General features: G+C 40.1%; 1 protein-coding gene and 2 non-coding genes across 3 annotated transcripts in view; all 3 read left to right on the top strand.

Moving 5' to 3' along the window:
• The window catches only part of EIF3A (eukaryotic translation initiation factor 3 subunit A), a 48,378-nt gene that overhangs the window by 7,269 nt on the left and 20,155 nt on the right, over positions 1 to 20,954 (top strand). Inside the window, exons 2-14 of the mRNA XM_054435319.2 lie at positions 1,704 to 1,894; positions 2,045 to 2,181; positions 2,569 to 2,732; positions 4,189 to 4,388; positions 5,620 to 5,828; positions 9,690 to 9,861; positions 13,968 to 14,072; positions 14,472 to 14,570; positions 15,616 to 15,732; positions 15,933 to 16,118; positions 17,002 to 17,349; positions 18,266 to 18,370; positions 18,453 to 18,566. Coding sequence (XP_054291294.1) covers positions 1,704 to 1,894; positions 2,045 to 2,181; positions 2,569 to 2,732; positions 4,189 to 4,388; positions 5,620 to 5,828; positions 9,690 to 9,861; positions 13,968 to 14,072; positions 14,472 to 14,570; positions 15,616 to 15,732; positions 15,933 to 16,118; positions 17,002 to 17,349; positions 18,266 to 18,370; positions 18,453 to 18,566 — 2,147 coding nt within the window. The remainder of the gene's footprint in view (positions 1 to 1,703; positions 1,895 to 2,044; positions 2,182 to 2,568; positions 2,733 to 4,188; positions 4,389 to 5,619; positions 5,829 to 9,689; positions 9,862 to 13,967; positions 14,073 to 14,471; positions 14,571 to 15,615; positions 15,733 to 15,932; positions 16,119 to 17,001; positions 17,350 to 18,265; positions 18,371 to 18,452; positions 18,567 to 20,954) is intronic.
• On the top strand, positions 14,185 to 14,313 carry LOC129007004 (small nucleolar RNA SNORA19). Its single transcript, XR_008492186.1, has one exon. It is a non-coding gene; the product is annotated as a small nucleolar RNA SNORA19 (small nucleolar RNA).
• LOC129007003 (small nucleolar RNA SNORA19) lies at positions 15,190 to 15,321 on the top strand. Its single transcript, XR_008492185.1, has one exon. It is a non-coding gene; the product is annotated as a small nucleolar RNA SNORA19 (small nucleolar RNA).

Raw genomic sequence — 20,954 nt, 5'->3', positions numbered from 1 at the left:
TAGTGTTTTAGTTCCCCCAAATTATTTTTTAAATGTTCATTGGGAAGTGTGTGTGTGTGTGTGTGTGTGTGTGTGTGTGTGTGTGTGTGTGTGTGTGTGAAATTTGCAATTAATGAATGTTAAGATGAATTTAACCAGTTGACATAGGTTAAATAACCTCTTTCTCCCCCAGTCTATTAAGTGTACAAAAGAAAATAAAAGATGAGGAAATTTAAGATAAATTTTAACCTTGGTCAGAAATGATGTAGTGGTAGAGGTATTGCTTTTGACTATTTCAAAACAAGCAATATACATAAAACTTAAAATTGGAACTGGATTTTGAAATGTTACCACATAGAATGCCTTCGGCCTTGGGATAATAAATTCAAAAGAATAAGTTGGCTGGGCATGGTGACTCACACCTGTAATCCCAGCACTTTGGGAGGCCAAGGCGGGTGGATCACGAGGTCAGGAGTTCGAGACCAGCCTGGCCAAGATGGTGATACCCTGTCTCTACTAAACATACAAAAATTAGCCGGGCCCAGTGGCAGGTGCCTGTAATCCCAGCTACTCAGGAGGCTGAGGCAGGAGAATTGGTTGCGGTGAGCTGAGATCACGCCAGTGTACTCCAGCCTGGGTGACACAGTGAAACTCCGTCTCAAAAAAAAAAAAAAAAAAAGAAAAAAATAATGTAAGCTATTTTGCTTTGTATTCTATTTTTTTTCCTTTTTTTTTTTTTGAGTTGGAGTTTCATTCTCGTTGCCCAGGCTGGAGTGCAGTGGCGCCATCTCAGCTCACCGCAACCTCCGCCTCCCAGGTTCATGCGATTCCCCTGCCTCAGCCTCCACAGGCATGCACCACTACGCCCTGCTAATTTTGTATTTTTAATAGAGACTTGGTTTCTCCATTTTGGTTAGGCTGGTCTTGAACTCCCAACCTCAAGTGATCTGCCCTCCTCGTCCTCCCGAAGTGTTGGGATTACAGGTGTAAGCCACCGCTCCCGGCCCCATTTTTCTATTTTTTTGTTAAAAAAAAAAAAAAATTTTTTTAGAGCAGTTTGAGATTTCCAGTGTTGCAAAGAGAGTGCATAGTTTCATTGACAGCACCCCCGCTTTCTCCCATGTTGATTTTTATTTGTAACAACTAATGAGCCAATACTGACACATTATTTATTTTAGTTTATTTTTTTTTGAGACACGGAATTTCGCCCTTGCCGCCCAGGCTGGAGTGCGATGGTGCGATCTCGGCTCACTGCAACCTCCGCCTCCTGGGTTCAAGTGATTCTCCTGCCTCAGCCTCCTCAGTAGCTGGGACTACAGGCACATACCACCACGCCTGGCTAATTTTTGTATTTTTGGTAGAGATGGGTTTCACTGTATTGGCCAGACTGGTCTCCAACTCTAGACCTCAAGTGATTGGCCCACCTCGGCCTCCCAAATTGCTGGGATTACAGGCATGAGCCACTGCGCCCGGCCTGGAACTTCTAAATCACAGTGGAATACAGTGAAATTCAGTTTTACTTGTAGATCATATTTCAACACAGTACAGGTCTTTCTACTGTTTTACTTTTGATAATTAATGGCATAGCTTTAGAAGTCAAAAATAAATGTAACTTGGTAAAAAGTTGGTAATGAGTTGGGGAATTGAAATAGCCGTTTAAAAAGGTAAAGTTTAGACTCTTGTATAGTGTACATAACTAATTTTAATTCTTCTGAATTTTTCAGAATTTCTTGAGGTTGGCAAAAAGCAGCCTGCTTTGGATGTTCTTTATGATGTTATGAAAAGTAAAAAACATAGAACATGGCAAAAGATACACGAACCAATTATGTTGAAATACTTGGAACTTTGCGTGGATCTTCGCAAGAGCCACTTGGCAAAGGAGGGGTTATACCAGTATAAGAACATTTGTCAACAGGTACAAACTTTAACAAGTGCTTTTAGTAATCTGCCGAAGAACTTACCTTTTGAAGTGAATATATTGTATTTCTCTTAAAATTTGCCTTTAAAACATCTTATGGTTCAGTGGAAAAATAAGTTCTGAAGAGTTTTTGTATTTTTGGATTAGGTGAACATAAAATCTCTGGAGGATGTTGTTAGGGCATATTTGAAAATGGCAGAGGAAAAAACTGAAGCTGCTAAAGAAGAATCTCAGCAGATGGTCTTAGATATAGAGGATCTGGATAATATTCAAACTCCTGAGAGGTATGTGGGTTAGACCTCTAATAAATGCTTTGATAGTTAACTTAGTGTTTTCTTTTACATGGGTCTTCATTTCCTTTTGAAGAAGATGTTTATCAGAAAAAAATGCAAATCTTCGAAGTTTTAAATGCATAGTAACCAATTAATTTATGTAGGTAATAAAAATTCATAGAAGTGGAAAATGACAGCCTTAAGATAGAAGGGCAAATACCAATTTAAATGAACATAATGCAGATTGGGAATTCAGGGAGTAGATAGTGACACCTTTGCAGTGTGTACAAATTGTGGGAAGAATTTGCACTGTTTTCTGATGAACATTGTTTTGGTTTTTAATCACATGGCAAAGTAGGAAACTGTCTAAAATTGTTTTCAACATTTTTTTCTTTGTAGTGTTCTCCTAAGTGCTGTAAGTGGTGAAGACACTCAGGATCGTACTGACAGATTACTTTTAACTCCGTGGGTTAAATTCCTGTGGGAGTCTTACAGGCAGTGTTTGGACCTTCTTAGAAACAATTCTAGAGTAGAGCGCCTATACCATGATATTGCCCAGCAAGGTAAGATGAGAAGATCAAATCTGAGTGAAGTGCTTTGAAATTGACTGAGGAGTAAATTTTCTGAAAAGTGCTTAAAATGAACTAGTTTTTATCCTTATTGAAATGTTGGCATTCACATGAGTATTAAATGACTGTGGCCGGATGTGGTGGCTCACACCTGCAATCCCAGCACTTTGGGAGGTCAAGGTGGGTGGATCACTTGAGGTCAGGAGTTCAAGAGCGGCCTGGCCAACATGGTGAAGCCCCTTCTCTACTAAAAATACAAAAAATTTAGCTGGGCATGGTGGTGTACGCCTGTAATCCCAACTACTCAGGAGGCTGAGGTGGGAGGATCGCTTGAACCCAGGAGGCGGAGGAGGCGGAGGTTGCAGTGAGCCAGGATGGCACTGTTGTACTTCAGCCTTGGTAACAGCAAGACTCCGTCTCAAAAAAAAAAAACCAAAACCAAACCAAAATGACTGAGTAAGGAATTTGTTTTACTCTTTAAAGGAGTTTTGTGTGAATTGTATTTTATTGATATCTGAAAGATCTTTTTTTTTCTTTTTACACAAACATCAGTAACAATGAAAGACATTTTAAAGTCATTTTGGAATTCTCTGTATAACTGAAAAAATAAACTTTTCCATTTTTTTTAGTAAACTTGAGTTCTCTACTTTTTTTTTTTTTTAATTTATTTTTATTTTTTTAAAAAGAGCTGGGATCTTGCATTGTTGCTCAGGCTGGCCTCAGACTTCTGGACTCAAGTGATCCTCTTGCTTCGGCCTCCCAAAGTGCTGGGATTACAGCTCTACCCAGCCTGAATTTTCACTTTCATACAAGTAAATCTGGACTTTTTGATAGCTGTTGATACAAATATTAACTTGAAGTTAAACTGCATCTCTGTTTTAGGCCTGTTAAAATAGACATACTCTTTTTAAGGGGAAAGGAAATCTAAAAAATAATCTAATACTGCATATGTGACGGTAAAAAAAATTAACGTGTCCATTTAAATGAGAGAACAAGTAGTTCATCTGTAATCAGCTGAAATTAGGTTACTGTAAGCCCTCAATTTGTATTATGTAGTTTTAATTAGTACAGAAACTTGTTTCTTACTATATAAGTTAGATATCAAAGTTCATGATATTTCAGACTAGTTTTTTTTACTCTTAGGATTTAAAGTGGTGGGTCTTTGAAAGGTGACTCCTAGATCTAAATTCTAGTTTCCCATTTGTAGACTCTGCCAGCACCACATTTTAGTTGTAAGCAAGGACCGGTGATTATGTCTTTGGTTTTGTTAGGGTTCACTCAAAAAGGTAGTCTGGATGAAATAAGTTGATTCTCATTGCATCACAAAGACTAATGATGAGTTTGGTGAATCCTGTTAAAACAACTGATCTTAATGTGTGAAATAAAACCTATTCAAATATTTAAGTAGATAGTGGAAGGTACCTAATATATTTTACAATTATGCTTATAGCTTTCAAATTCTGCCTCCAATACACGCGTAAGGCTGAATTCCGTAAACTGTGTGACAATTTGAGAATGCACTTATCGCAGATTCAGCGCCACCATAACCAAAGTACGGCAATCAATCTTAATAATCCAGAGAGCCAGTCCATGCATTTGGAAACCAGACTTGTTCAGTTGGACAGTGCTATCAGCATGGAATTGTGGCAGGTATGTTGGAGCTATTAGCTTTTCTTCCTAGAAATAATAATCTGTGTTACTTTTCTCCCCCCTTAATGAATAGCTTCATTTTGGTATGCATTGGTTAATTTCACTAAGGTAAGGAATTAAAGTTGCCTAATGGACTGGGAAAAGTTCTGAACAAGAAATCTCAGAATATTTTGTTTCTAGTTGCCTTCTATGAATTCTGGACCAAACCATATAATCTCTTTCAGACCCAGTTTCTTGACATATAAAACAATACATTGCCAGTGCTGCTTGAAGTGTGGTTTCATGACTGGTGTCATTTGTAAACTGTCTGGTCTGTGATGAAATAAGTATAGAGTAGAAAAGCGTATGCAAAGTTTCTTAGTAGCAATTTTATTTTAAATTTTGTGTGTGTTCACTCTGATAAAAAGTGAGCTTTTTCTGTTTCATTTTTGTGGTAATTTTGTATTTTATATTCTTCGGTAAGAGGTTAGAAATTAAAAAAAAAAACCGAATCCTTTACTACTGATTGTTGGAGAAGTGCTGCTGTAGATTATTCTAGATTTCTTAGTGGTGCTTTAGCTGCCTGTCTTGCATTGGAGATCTTGGTGGTGGTAGGAAGCTAGTCCTCTCCCTGGCCCTTTTTCTCTAAGAATCCTACAAAGACATTCCATATAATTTTGTAGTCATGTGACCTTGAAGTCTTTTGTATATTTGACGGACAATATTTGATTGAAATTACAGAGGAAGAAACTAAAAATTGGGAGTCTTTGAGCCAAGTGAAAGTGTGATTTGATGTCTTGTTCTTGCCCATGTTTCCTTTTCTATAGGGACACCCATCTTAAAATACTACCTGTAGAAGATAAGTAAACATGCTCATTATAGAAAAAAATCCATAAGTTAAAAGAAGAGAAATACTCATCCATTATCTTATCACTCAGAAATAATCTGTTGTATATCCTTCTAGATTTTTTCTTTATATTGCCCCAAGTGATGGGATAATATGCAAATATTTTCTTGAGTCTGCTCTGTCTACTTCCCATTATTTCCTAAAGAACTTCAAAACATTTAAGGAGTTAGTGTTTTTGTAATTGTGGCAGTTTTCTAAAATAGATATTATACATGAGTAAAGAGAACCACACAAAGGTATTTTATTTGCTATTTTTATGTTTTCTGTGTTGTAGGTTTCATAGAAATTTGAATTATATTTTTTTCATGTTATAGAATGCAATGACTTTTATACTCCTAATTTTAGGAAGCATTCAAAGCTGTGGAAGATATTCATGGGCTATTCTCCTTGTCTAAAAAACCACCTAAACCTCAGTTGATGGCAAATTACTATAACAAAGTCTCAACTGTGTTTTGGAAGTCTGGAAATGCTCTTTTTCATGCATCTACACTCCATCGTCTTTACCATCTCTCTAGAGAAATGAGAAAGAATCTTACACAAGATGAGATGCAAAGGTAAAAATGTTATACTTGGATAATGTTGAAATTCTGTAACAGATATTGTCTATTATATGACATGGTATATTGTAGGCCATGGTTTCTCAGCCTCTGCACTACAGACATTTTGAGTTGGATAATTCTTAGTCATGGGGCTGTCCTGTGTACTGCAGGTGGTTTAGCAGCATCCCCAGCTTCTACCCATTAAATGTCAGTAGTAACCACCCCCAGTTGTGACTATTACAGACGTCTCAAGACACATTGCCCTTCCTGAACAGTATTCTTGGGCTTCAGTAGTTGGTCTTGAACTCCTCACCTCAGGTGATAAGTAACTCCACTAAAAGCCCAATTGAGAAATTTGAATATTAGGAAAAACACATTTAACGGATGAGCGTTCTATCCACATACAGGTATTTAGAGTCTATTCTTAGAACAAATAGAAAATTAAGAAAAATACTTTCTTTTTCTTTTCTTTTTTCTTTTTTTTGCAAGACATTGTTGCCCAGGCTGGAGTGCAGTGGCACAATCTTGGCTCACTGCATCCTCTGCCTGCTGGGTTCAAGCGATTCTCCTGGCTCAGTCTCTGGAGTAGCTGGGATTACAGGCACCCACCACCATGCCTGGCTAATTTTTGTATTTTTAGTAGAGACAGAGTTTTACCGTATTGGCCAGGCTGGTCTCCACTTCTGACCTCATGATCCACCTGCCTCCGCCTTCCAAAGTGCTGGGATTACAGGTGTGAGCCACCGCGCCCGACTTTTTTTATTTTTTATTTTTTTTCTTGAGACAGAGCCTTCGCTCTTATCGCCCAGGCTGGAGTGCGATGATGCGATCTCACTCCGCCTCCTGGGTTCAAACGATTCTCCTGCCTCAGCCTCCTGAGTAGCTGGGATTACAGGTGTGCACCACCATGCCTGGCTAATTTTTTGTATTTTTGGTAGAGATGGGGTTTCACGATGTTGGCCAGGCTGTCCTCGAACTCCTGTCCTCAGGTGATCCTCCTGGTTCGGCCTCCCAAAGTGCTGGGATTACAGGTGTGAGCCATCACGCCCGGCAGGGTAAATACTTCTATCAATTCATTTTTTCCTGATTGCAAAATATTAAGTGTAGAATATTTGGGACATGTTTATTCTCATATAAATACATATGAATATAAAAGGAAAGGTCTATAACCCAACAACCTATAGACCATTTTTTCCATGTGCTCCACACGTTCAGAGAAACTTCTCTAGCAACAAACTATGGAAATGAGCCCTGAAGGCATAGTCTTCCATTTTATTATTTTTAACATTACATATAACCTGTTTTCTGTCACTTAAAAAAAAAAATACATTTCTGGCCAGGCGCAGTGACTCATGCCTGTGATCCCAGCACTTTCGGGAGGCCAAGGTGGGCGGATCACTTAGGGTTAGGAGTTCAAGACCAGCCTGGCCAATGTGGCAAAACCCCGTCTCTACTAAAAATACAAAAATCAGCTGGGTGTGGTGGCGCACGCCTGTAATCCCAGCTACTCGGGAGGCTGAGGCCAGAGAATGGCTTGAACCTGGGAGGCGTAGGTTGTGGTGAGCTGAGATTGTGTCACTGCACTCCAGCCTGGACGATAGAGCAAGACTCCATCTCAAAAAAAAAATGCTGTTGGACTTAGGCAACACACATACCACCTGTTTTCTTGTATTGATCCACCAATTATTTTGTTATCCAGTAGAATTATGTACAGCAAATTGTCTTTCTTATGTAAAACTGTTTTAGAGCAATTCATGGGACCAATTAAACGAGTCCCACTAGTATATTTTCTTTCTTTCTCTCCTTTGTTCTCTATTTCTTTGCTTTCTGATATGGTCTTTCTTTCCTTTCTGATAGGGTCTTGCTTCCTTGCTCCGGATGGAGTGTAGTGGTGTGTTGTAGCTCACTGCATGCATCCTCGAACTCCTGGGCTCAGGCGATTCTTCCACCTCAGCCTTCTGAGTAGCAGAGACTACAGGCGAGCGCCACCACGTCCAGCTAATGTTTAATTTTTTTTGTGGAGACAGGGTCTCATTATGTTGCCTAGGCTGGTCTCAAAGCTTCTGGTCTCAAGTGATCTACCTGCCTCAGGCTCCCAATGTGTTGGGATTTATAGGCATGAGCCACTGCACTTGGCCACTGGTATATTTTCTTAGAAACTCTTGAAGATGGTGTCCATTATGGCATCCACTGTCACTTTCACATCCTTTTTTTTTTGAGACAGAATCTCGCTCTTGTTGCCCAAGCTGGAGTGCAATGGCGCGATCTCAGCTCGCTGCAACCTCCGCCTCCCGGGTTCGAGCGCTTCTCCTGCCTCAGCCTCCCGAGTAGCTGGGATTACAGGCGTGCGCCACCACGCCTGGCTAATTTTTTTTTTTTTTTTTTTTTTTTTTTTTTTTTGGTATTTTTAGTAGAAACGGGGTTTCACCATGTTAGCCAGGCTGGTCTTGAACTCCTGACCTCAGGTGATCCACCTGCCTTGGCCTCCTAAAGTGCTGGGATTACGGGCATGAGCCACTGCGCCTGGCCCACATTTGTTTGTTTTAAGGAAAAACATGTTCTTCCAGACACATAGCTTGCCTTCAGAGAGTACTATAATACTAGTGAGCATTAGGCTGTCTAGCTCTTAGTACATTATTTGGTTTAATCTTTGCAGTAGCCTTATGACTCAGAAAACTAAGTATCTTGCCTAAGTTCACAGTCTTGGAAATGGCGAAGGGGAGATGCTAGCCCTTCAGCTCCAGGGCTCGCAGTCTTTGGGGTCCTGCCATGCTCTGAATGCAGCCTGACTTCTTGTCTTTCAGGGATGTGAAAATTTAGTTCCTGGTTTTTGTCTCCCCCTCTCCCTTACTACCATAATAGTGTTCACTTGTGATTCTTACAATTTTTTTCTCCCTTATTGCCACTTATTTCCTTAGGTTTTTTTTTTGTTTGTTTGAGACAGTCTTAACTCTGCCCCCCAGGCTGGAGTCCAGTGGCGTAATCTCAGCTCACTGCACCCTCCGCCTCCTGGGTTCAACTGATTCTCCTGCCTCAGCTTCCTGAGTAGCTGGGATTACAGGCGCCTGTCACCATGTCTGGCTAATTTGTGTATTTTTAGTAGAGATGGGGTTTCACCATGTTGTCCAGGCTGGTCTGGAACTCCTGACCTCAGGTGATCCATCTGTATCCCAAAGTGCTGGGATTACAGGCGTGAGCCACTGCGCCCAGCCATTTCCTTAGTTTTTAAACCTGCCTTAATATTGTAAGGAAGTCTGGGGTATATGAATGTGCGTTTTCTGTCATTTAATCACAATCTTTTTTTTCTTTTTTCTTTTTTTTTTTTTTTTTGAGACAGAGTCTGGCTCTGTCGCCCAGGCTGGAGTGCAGTGGCGCGATCTTGGCTCACTGCAAGCTCCGCCTCCTGGGTTCACGCCATTCTCCTGCCTCAGCCTCCTGAGTAGCTGGGACTACAGGCGCCTGCCACTACGCCCGGCTAATTTTTTGTATTTTTAGTAGAGATGGAGTTTCACCGTGTTAGCCAGGATGGTCTCGATCTCCTGACCTCGTGATCCGCCCCCCTTGGCCTCCCAAAGTGCTGGGATTACAGGCATGAGCCACCGCGCCTGGCCAATCACAATGTTTTTCTGAAGCTAGAAAATGCTGACAGTACTGAGTGGATAGATGAAGTCCTGATTTTCCAAGTATTCGTTTAAACACAGTCCATTTCTCTTACTCCCATGCTTTGATGGAATAGTAATTTATGAGTATTGTGCACCATGGTGATGTACACATTCTGTCACTAGCACGCCTTACCGTAAGATTAAAGAGAAGTGCTTTTCTGCTTATCAAGTATCATTTACAAACCTAACAGATTTAAAACTTTGTTCTCCATAGAATGTCTACTAGAGTCCTTTTAGCCACTCTTTCCATCCCTATTACTCCTGAGCGTACGGATATTGCTCGACTTCTGGATATGGATGGCATTATAGTTGAAAAACAGCGTCGCCTTGCAACACTACTAGGTCTTCAAGCCCCACCGACACGAATTGGCCTTATTAATGATATGGTTAGTATTAATTTGAGGATTTTTGTAGCTTTGGGCAGAAAACTTTGTGGTCAGGTTTAATAACTCATGATTAAATACTAGGAATTCTGATTCAGTGCCAAGGGTTCTGATATATGGACAGGGAAGCACTGGTGTCAATCACTGTTCACTTGAGGCAGTTCCGCACCAGTGGGTGAGCAGGGGTTAAATTGGTGGGAGTTTTGATCTAGCAGGACTTGGGTTGGCTCTGGGGAACACTGTGGGCCAGTCAGTAGGAGAAAAAGTAATGATGGGCAAGAAGAGTCATGGCTTATTTCATGGGGGCTCTAGGAAAACTAATTAAGCTGTGTGTGGTAAATATGAAGAGGCTAGGTGTATTAGTATGTTCTTGCACTGCTATAAATACCCTAGGACGGGTGTGGTGGCTCACGCCTGTAATCCCAGCACTTTGGGAGGCTGAGGTAGGTGGATCACCTGAGGTCAGGAATTCAAGACCAGCCTGGCAAACATGGCGAAACCCGGTCTCTCCTAAAAATAACAAAAAATTAGCTGGGCATAGTGGCGCACACCTGTAATCCCAGCTACGCAGGAGGCTGAGTCAGGATAATCGCTGGAACCCGGGAGGCGGAGGTTGCAATGAGCTGAGATCGTGCCGCTGCACTCCAGCCTGGGCGACAGAGTGAGACTCCTCAAACAAACAAACAAAAAAGAAATACCTGAGACTGGGTAATTTATAAAGAAAAGAGGTTTAATTGGCTCATGGTTCCACAGGCTGTATAGGAAGTATAGTGGCTTCTGCATCTGGGAAGACCTCAGGAAAATTACCGTCGTGGTGGAAGGGGAACGGGAAGCAGGTATGGCTTATATGGCTGGAGCAGGAGAAAGACAGAGCGGGAAGGTACCACACACTTAAACAACACCAGATCTTGGGAGAACTCTTATCATGAGGATGGGCCTAGGGGGATGGTGCTAAATCATTAGAAATTGCCCCCATGATTTAGTCACCTCCCACCAGGCCACACTCCAACACTGGAGATTACAGTTGAACACGAGATTTGGGTGGGTACACAGATCCAAACCAGATCACTAGGGGAGAGGGTAAGGTAGACTTACCTTCAGTGTCTGATGTTCAATGTCTGAAGAACTAAAATATTTTCAACTTTTTTCTCTTTTAAACTTTCATTTTATGTTATTAAGTAGTATGGACCTAATTAGAGTTATTCAGTGAAATTGTATGTGAAATACTTTTTAAAATGCAGATTTCTAGGTTTTACCCAGCAGATATAATACAAAAGTTTTAGAGTGTGGAGCCTAAGACGTGTTGTTGTTGTTGTTTTTTGAGACAAGGTCTAGCTCTGTTGCTCAGGCTGGAGTGCAGTGGTGCGATTTCAGTTCACTGTAACCACCACCTCCCAGGTTCAAGTGATCCTCCCAAGTAGCTGGAATTACAGGCGCGCACCACTACAGTGGTTTTTTGTATTTTTAGTGGAGACGGGATTTTGCCACTTTGGCTAGGCTGGTCGCGAAGTCCTGGCCTCAAGTGATCCATCCCCCTCGGCTTCCCTAAGTGCTGGGATTATGGGTGTGCCACCGTGCCGGCCAGATTTGTGTATCTTTTTAGTGTTTCACATTGATGGAATCTTCCATTCAGTGGAAATTTGTTGAGTGCCTGTTAAGTGCCTAGCAAGTGAAACTGAAGGCAGAAGTTGTATTCTAGGGGAGCTGAGATTCTAGGGATTCTTATCATAACAGTCTGACTTGGTTATTAGAATCACCTCCAGTAGATTACTTTGGGATAAGAGAAAGAGGGATAAGTACTTGGCTGAATGTTTACCAAAAACGGAGTTTAAATCATTAACAGTCCCTAATTCATGAATAGAGCAATAAAGAAATCAAAAAGATAATGGCAGGCTCTCTTAGATATTTTTAAAATGTATTCTGAGGAAACACCTATATTCACTCTGATAAAAGCTAGATAAAAGGCCTAAATTTTCTGCAGTATTCAATTTAAGTAAGGACAAATAACTTTTCTAGATAGTGGCAATTTTCTTTTGTGACATAGTAATGCAGATTCGTTTTGTAGTTAACTTTTGCAAAGAATTCCTGCAGAGCAGCTTTTTTTCTACCTTGTATTCCTCCATGTTTTTCTCTGCTGCCACTGCCCACAGAGGTCAGCTTTCTGTTTATGGGACCGATGTAGGACTCAATGTATTAATAAAGCAGCAGCAGTGTCTTGAGAAAGAGGTTTCATTAGCAAATAAAACATTTGCTAATAAAAAATTTGCTTCTAATTTTTAAAGCTGAAGAAATGTGCCACACTGGAAGGATAATCCATGTCACCTTGTTAAAGGTGATCTTGGCCAGGCGCGGTGGCTCACGTCTAATCCTAGCACTTTGGGAGGCCAAGGCAGGTGGATCACTTCAGGTCAGGAGTTCGAAACGAGCTTGGCCATCGTGGTGAAACCCCGTCTCTACTAAAAATACAAAAAAAAAAAAAAAAAAAAAAAAAGCTGGGCATGGTGGTGCATGCGTGTAATCCCAGCTACTCGGGAGGCTGAGGCAGGAGAATCGCTTGAACCCGGGAGGCATAGGTTGCAGTGAGCTGAGATCGTGCCACTGCACTCTAGCCTGGGTGACAGAGCGAGACTCCATCTCAAAAAAACAAAACAAAACAAAACAAAAAACAAAAAAAAAACGGTGATCTCTTAGACTTAGATTTAATATACTGCAATATGTTGTCCCAGAAGCGAAAGACATTTACAATTGGCTGGAAGTAGAATTTGAGCCACTAAAACTCTGTGAGCAAGTCATTCGGTGATCACTGATGGGTAGCATTGGACCAACAACTAGGGCATCTAGATTAGGGTCCTCATTGTGCCCATAGAGTGTAGACTTTTAGAAGGATACCAGTTAGTGTCAAGTGAATGGATTAGCTGACTGCCAAGAGGCATTTATCAACTTCTTGAGTTGACCATATATCCAAGGTCAATACCTGAGCGTTAGGCTTCCATAACCAAATTTATGAGACAGAGTGATTCCATTATCTCAGGAAAAGACTCAAACATTCCTAAGAGTGACTTTTAAATCAGAAAGTAAACCAGTTGTGTATTTTAGTGAGAAATATAATTTAGTAGATTATGGCAGCCTTTCACATTTCCCTATTCGGAAGGGGAGCTACATGAAGAATCTAAAATAACTTGATAGGAATGAAATTAGAGCTGGGAATTTTTTTTTTTTCTCTTAAAGGCAGATTCCAAGTTAGGGAATTTTATTTGTATTCATATACCACACCTTATTGCAGTAAAGATATATGGATGCTTATAAGGGGAAAGTGTTAGAATGTTGTAGGGTTTCAGCCTTGTACCCATTTTACATTAGAGTTAACCTTAGACCTGAGTGCTCGCATGTGTGGACGCCCTCCTTGCTTAGGGATGCGATCTGCCAATATTTGCCTCAGTTTTGTCACCCACTCTCTATGGGTACACACTTCTGTGCTTTGCTCTGTCCCAGCGGTTATTTTGTCCTTGGGTTAACAGTTCCTAAAAAATGACATATTCCATGGTAAAATTGAAGTCCATATAAATGGGGTGATATGTGAAATTCTTTTCTCACAGTTATGTTTGTGAGATTTATTCATGTGTTCTATGTAGCTGTTCTTTTTTGAGCATTTTTGTTTATTTTATGAACACACCACTATCCTATTGATGAGTTTGTGCATTCTCCCCAGTTTGGGGCTATTAGAAATAGTGCTGCCTTGATAATTTTTGTGTGACAACTTATATAAAAGTAAAACTGGTATTTTCCTTGTTATTGGTAATAAAATATTCTATTGGCCACAGTAGTTGTCTTTGTGAATATTCAATTGGTTGTAGTTGTGTTTTTTCGAGTTTCATTTCCTTTTTACATACTTGTGGGGCTTTTCACGGTAGGTTAGTGTGCATAGTGCAGGGCAAAAGACCCAGCATAGTTGTACTTTGGATTCATTTTTGGTAAATTTAGAGGAGGTTGAGGCTTGATGATTTTTTAAATCATTTTCCAGATTTCCAATGCTATCATTTATACTAAGTTCAGAATTTTAGTTGGAAAATTTCCTTTGGCAGTTACATCTTTTGTTTTGCTTACTGTAGGTCAGATTTAATGTACTACAATATGTTGTCCCAGAAGTGAAAGACCTTTACAATTGGCTTGAAGTGGAATTTAACCCATTAAAACTCTGTGAGCGAGTCACAAAGGTAAGCCTTTGTATTTAAGTTCTGGTTGTTACCACAGAGTTGGCCTTATTGCGGTTTTGGGTTGTATTCATATTTGTTAAGAGAGAAGTTTTGTCCTATGTGTTGGAATTCAGTGCACATTTCATTGTCTTTTTTCTTTATTTCAAGAGAAAAGATATATCTGTTGTGCTAAACAAACCTTTGGAGGTTAATTAGCAGCATGACTAATTTAGCCATTGCTGCCAGTCACCTTCAAACAAGTATCAGTAGCTTCATGTTACATTTTGTATTTCTTTGCATTGGATGATGTTTTTGTATATTAAAAAAACAAGAGTTTTTGATGTTTTAGTATCTCTTATGATGTTTTAGTATCTCTTACGTAGAAAGTGTGATTCTCTTTCAATTTAATGGATTTTATAGGTTCTAAATTGGGTTAGGGAACAACCTGAAAAGGAACCGGAATTGCAGCAGTATGTGCCACAACTGCAAAACAACACCATCCTCCGCCTTCTGCAGCAGGTAAAAATAAAAAAATTAAAGTTTTGTGATTGTATGTGCTCATCATGAAACTAAAAACTGGAAAAATCTAAAAACTGGAAAAAGTTCCTAGAACTGCCTAGGAAGTGAGAACCTCCCCAAGTTCTGCCCCTGCCAAAAATTAGTCTATTTATTAATTTGAAAATCGGAATCATTATATTTACATATTTTGTAACGGACCCCTTTTTTTTTGGCCGAACACTGTCTCTGGGCATTTTTCCTCGTTAGTAATGTAGGGCTGCCTTACTCCTTTCAAGGTACTGTGGTGTATTTATTCATACTCTCTTGATGAAAACCTGTATTCCTAGATTTTTTTTTTCCTGTTAGAAATCTTGTAGCATTGAGCATCTTTCATACATGTATCTTTGCATACTTCTATTTCTGTGGCATAAGAAGTGGAATTAGTCATAGGGTTTATGGATTTAAAGCTTTAATAGCTATTCAGAAGCCTGGATTAATAGACCCTCCCACCATGAGTGAATGAGACAGCCTTTTCATGTATTTTAGTCCAGGTGCTTAAGTAAGTAAGTGCTTCCATTTTGTTTTCCATTTGTTTCATTTGGGAAGGAGGGCGTTTTATTATATTTTCATCTCAGTATTTGTGCACATTTCATTGACCTGCTTTCTTTTGTTTATGTGAGTAGTGTTATTTCTTATGTGCTATACAAATAATTGAAGGCTAATTAGCAGTATAACTATAAATAGTAATGCTGCCAGTCTCCTTCAGACAAAAATTCTGTAAGAAGTGTTTAAATATATTCGGTAAGTAGCAGGTTTTTAGGCTTTTTTTTGTTTTACGACAACTAGGATTTGAAAAGATTATAGGTTTGAGGAATAGTCTGATAATGGTTCTCAAAGCATGGAGTTTAGAGTCGATAGTCTGGGATTAGCATTCTGGCTTTAACAATGTACTGCTAACATAAATTCTCTGGCATAACTTCTACTTCCCATGACTGTCATGAGATTGCACATAAAAAGTGCTGAATAAATAGTGGCTAGTGTTATTAACCCTTTGTTTTCTATGCAGGTGTCACAGATTTATCAGAGCATTGAGTTTTCTCGTTTGACTTCTTTGGTTCCTTTTGTTGATGCTTTCCAACTGGAACGGGCCATAGTAGATGCAGCCAGGCATTGCGACTTGCAGGTAGGTATGTGCTGTAAGGAGACAGGAGAAGGCCCTTGAGGGCTAGAAAGACACATATCTTCTGTTTCTCAGCTTTTGGTACAGTGATACCATTTTAAAGTTTACTGAGTGAACTTTTCCAGCTTTTGTATATGACATTCTTCTGTTACTTTTTGACTTCATGCTTATGGATTTAACCATTTTTAATTTAATTTTCAAAGGTTCGTATTGATCACACTTCTCGGACCCTGAGTTTTGGATCTGATTTGAATTATGCTACTCGAGAAGATGCTCCGATTGGTCCTCATTTGCAAAGCATGCCTTCAGAGCAGATAAGAAACCAGCTGACAGCCATGTCCTCAGTACTTGCAAAAGCACTTGAAGTCATTAAACCAGCTCATATACTGGTATGCATCTTCCCGGGGAAATAAATCCCAGAAATTTTGAGGGACTCTTTACGCCATGCCCTGTCTTTCACAAAAAGGTTTGAGACAATATCTGAGAGAAGGGATTTATGATATATTTCCTATAGAGTTGTACTTGGTAGTTTTGTTATTTGATCAAATACACAAATCATTGAGCTTTCTTCCATTGAACAAAATACTACTCTGTGTAGGTAATGTAACAGGGTGGATTATGTTACAGAAACAACAGAGTGGACATAAGATTCCTCAGATAGTGAAATGCAGTGACTGGATTTTTCCCTCCTGCTTAAGTTATTTCTTTTTTTTCGTTTTTGAGATGGAGTCTCACTCTCACCCAGGCTGGAGTGCAGTGACACCATCTCGGCTCATTGCAATGTCTACCTCCTGGGTTCAAGCAATTCTTATGCCTCAGCCTCCTGTGTAGCTGGGACTACAGGCACGTACCACGTGCCCAGCCAATGTTTTGTATTTTTAGTAGAGAGGGGGTTTCACCATCTTGGCCTTGCTGGTCTCAAACTCCTGGCCTCAAGTGATCCACCCGCCTTGGCCTCCCAAAAGTGCTGGGATTACATGCGTGAGCCACTGCCTGTAACAAGTTATTTCTTGTTTGTGAGCTCTGTTAATGAACACCTAAGGTAGGTTTGGTGCAGAGAAAAGTTGTTTTAGCTAGGAGAGCTTCTTTAGCTGCGTCATTGCTATTAAAAGACTGAATAGGAGCAACACCATAGCATTTAATACCGAAAACAAACAGCTTGGATAGACACATAGAAAGGCAGTGCATCAGGATTATTTTGTAATTTCTTTGATGCCTAGTACCAGAGAATGTTAATTTTGGTCACTTAAAAAAATTCATTTGTTTTTGAAGCAAGAGAAAGAAGAACAGCATCAGTTGGCTGTTACTGCATACCTTAAAAATTCACGAAAAGAGCACCAGCGGATCCTGGCTCGCCGCCAGACAATTGAGGAAAGAAAAGAGCGCCTTGAGAGTCTGAATATTCAGCGTGAAAAAGAAGAATTGGAACAGAGGGAAGCTGAACTCCAGAAAGTACGGAAGGCTGAGGAAGAGAGGCTGCGCCAGGAAGCAAAGGAGAGAGAGAAGGAGCGTATCTTACAGGAACATGAACAAATCAAAAAGAAAACTGTCCGAGAGCGTTTGGAGCAGATCAAGAAAACAGAACTGGGTGCCAAAGCATTCAAAGATATTGATATTGAAGTACGTAGCATCTTAGTCATTAAAAAATTAGCTTTATCCAGGTATTTTGTACTCTTAGAACCATAGTCCTTTACCATTTGTTGGCTTACTGGGTTATTTCATGCATTTTGGTACAGCTGGTCATGACTAAATCTGTGAATAAGCATATGTTTATTGCTCTGTGAAGTTTTGTGTTTTTTTTTGAGACGGAGTCTTACCTTGTTGCCCAGGCTGGAGTGCAGTGACGTGATCTCGGCTCACTGCAACCTCCGCCTCCCGGATTCAAGTGATTCTCCTGCCTCAGTCTCCCAACTCGCTGGGATTACAGGCGCCTGCCATCATACCCGGCTAATTTTTGTATTTTTAGTAGAGACAGGGTTTCACCATGTTGGCCAGGCTGGTCTCGAACTCCTGACCTCAAGTGATCTACTTGCCTCAGCCTCCCAGATTGCTGGGGTTATAGGTGTGAGCCACCACACGTGACCTGTTTCATAGACACCTTATACACATAGCCTGAAGGTAATTTTATACACTATTTTACATAATTTTATGCATGAAACAAAGTTTTGAATGCATTTTGACTGACCTGTCGCATGGGTCAGATGTGGAATTTTACACTTGTGGCACCATGTTGGTACTCAGAAAGTTTTAAAATTGGGAGCATTTCAGATTTTGGGTTTTTGGATTAGGTTTGCTTACACTATTTAGTAGAGTCTGGGTAGATGTAGGTTGGAGGAGTGAGAAAAAGATGTATGGATATTTTTTTCCTTATGGTCAAATGGAAATAAGGCTATTGTATAATGTTTTTACATTTCCTAAATTATCACCCATTGTAACAATAAAAGCAATCTAGGATTTTATTCTAGAAAGCAGTGAGTTATGTTAGGCATTGCTTGTTTCTCCTTATTAACAATTGTGCATTTGTATTACTTTTCAGGACCTTGAGGAATTGGATCCAGATTTTATCATGGCTAAACAGGTTGAACAACTGGAGAAAGAAAAGAAGGAACTTCAAGAACGCCTAAAGAATCAAGAAAAGAAGGTAAATGAAAGGATTGGTAAACCTTTAACATACCAAGTTAAGAGAGATTTTTAAAAACTACGTATATTTTCGTGTCATTCAGATTGACTATTTTGAAAGAGCCAAACGTTTGGAAGAAATTCCTTTGATAAAGAGCGCTTACGAGGAACAGAGAATTAAAGACATGGATCTGTGGGAGCAACAAGAGGAAGAAAGAGTAAGTTTTTAATTTAATTGTAATATTTTTAGATTGTAATAAAATCCTCTGCCAGTAATGGAACCAAGGATTCAGAATTGCTTTATTTTGTATTCTTCTGCTAGAAATGGTGCTCTAATGGCTGCCTATGAACAGATTGCTAGAAAGATGGAAAATTTCACAATAGAGATTACAAACAAAACTTGGAAAACAAAGGACAACTGATGAAAAGCCCATTTTACAAAAAACTGCTTTATATACACTTTAAATGGGTAAATTGTATGGCATGTTTATACAACTCATAGTTTTCATTTTACTTGCAGAATTGTGCAGCCATCTCCACAATCTAATTTTAAAACACATCTCAAAAAGAAGTTCTAAACCCATTAGCAGTAGTCATCCCTATTCTTCCCCACCACCCCAGCCCTAGGCAACCGCTAAACTACTCCTTTCTCTAGATTTGCTGATTCTGGACATTTTATATAAATGGAATTGTATACTATGTGGTCTTTTGTGACTAAACAGGTCATTCCATAGTTTTGTTAATTTATAGTATATTTTATATTTACCTAATGATACAAAAGCAGGGTTTACAAATGCTTACGGCACCAAATATGTAATAAAAGTGAGTGAACGGATCTGCTTTAAAAAAGTAACCATAAGCAGGAGACAAACATCGGTGTAGGGTGTGATAGGAGAATGCAGCCTTTTCTTGGTTTAATCTGATTGTTGTCCCCTGGAGATTAATGGGCCTAGGATTGCCAGCTCTTCCCATTTTTTTTTTCAGGAAAAGTTGGAATTTTTGTGATAATTCTCTTAACATGTAAATATTAAAAACTAATTAGAAAAGTGCTGCAGAACAAATTGGGTTGATTTGGAGCCTTCCATTTTTTCATGTAGGGCAGAAAGGAAATAGCCATATATCATCTTGCATTGATTTCCAGGTGTTTTTTTTTTGTTGTTGGTTTTTTTCTGAGACGGAGTCTTGATCTGTCACCCAGGCTGGAGTGCAGTGGCGTGACCTTGGCTCACTGCAAGCTCCACCTCCTGGGTTGACGCCATTCTCCTGTCTCAGCCTCTCGAGAAGCTGGGACTACAGGCACTCGCCACCACGCCCGGCTAATTTTTTTTTGTATTTTTAGTAGAGACGAGGTTTCATCGTGTTAGCCAGGATGGTCTCGATCTCCTGACCTCGTGATCCGCCCGCCTCGGCCTCCCAAAGTGCTGGGATTACAGGCGTGAGCCACCGCGCCCGGCCTCCAGGTGTTTTTAAGGATGAAAATACCTTTAAAAATTAAACCATGTTGTTTGTTATTACCATGGCATATTTATTATTTTATTATATACAGGCACACCTTGTTTTATTGTGCTTCACTTTATTGTGCTTTTGTGTTACCCAGGCAGGTCTCAAAGTCCTGGGCTCAAGCGATTCTCCTGGCTGGGCCTCCCAAAGTACTGGGATTATGGGTGTGAGTCACGCCTCCCCTAACCCCCCATATTATTATTATTTTTATTCTTATTTTTTTTTTTTTACATATTAAAAGTTTGTGGTAACCTTGCATTGAGCAAGTCTGTTGACACCATTTTTCCAACAGCATGTGCTCATTTCATGTCTCTGCCACATTTTGGTAATTCTCAAAGTATTTCATACTTTTTCATTATTATATTTGTTGTAGTGATCAGTGATCTTTGATGTTACTGTTGTAATTATTTTGGGGTGCCACGAACCACACTCATAGAAGGCAGTGAACTTAATCTGTAAATGCTGTGTCTCTTCTGACTGTTCTACCGACTGGCCATTCCCTGACTCTCTGTCTCTCCCCGTCTTTGACCCTTACTATTATTCCCTGAGACACTTATATATATATATTTATTTGAGACAGTTTCATTCTGTCGCCCAGGCTAGAGTGCAGTGGCACAATCTCGGCACACTGCAACCTCCTGCCCCCGCCGGGTTCAAGTGATTCTCTGGCCGCAGCCTCCCAAGTAGCTGGGATTACAGGCACCTGCCACCATGCCTGGCTAATTTTCGTGTTTTTAGTGGAGGTGGTTGGGGGGGGGGTCACCATGTTGGCTGGGCTGGTCTCGAACTCCTGACCTCAGGCGTTCTGCTCACTTCAGCCTCCCAAAGTGCTGGGATTATAGGTGTGAGCCACTGTGCCCGGCTCCTGAGACGTAATTTTGAAATTAGGCTAATTAACAATCCCACAATGGCTTTTAAGTGTTCAACTGAATAGAGGAGTCACCTGTCGCTCACTTTAAATCAAATGCTAGAAATGATTAAGCTTAGTGAGGAAGGCATGTTGAAAGCTAGGCCTCTTGCACTAATCAAGTTGTGAATGCAAAGGAAAAGTTCTTTTTTTTTTTTTTTGAGATGGAGTTTCGCGGTTGTTGCCCACGCTGGAGTGC

The sequence above is a fragment of the Pongo pygmaeus genome, chromosome 8, assembly GCF_028885625.2.
Source record: "Pongo pygmaeus isolate AG05252 chromosome 8, NHGRI_mPonPyg2-v2.0_pri, whole genome shotgun sequence".
Taxonomy (NCBI): Eukaryota; Metazoa; Chordata; class Mammalia; order Primates; family Hominidae; genus Pongo; species Pongo pygmaeus.
This window is presented reverse-complemented; position numbering and strand designations above follow the sequence as displayed.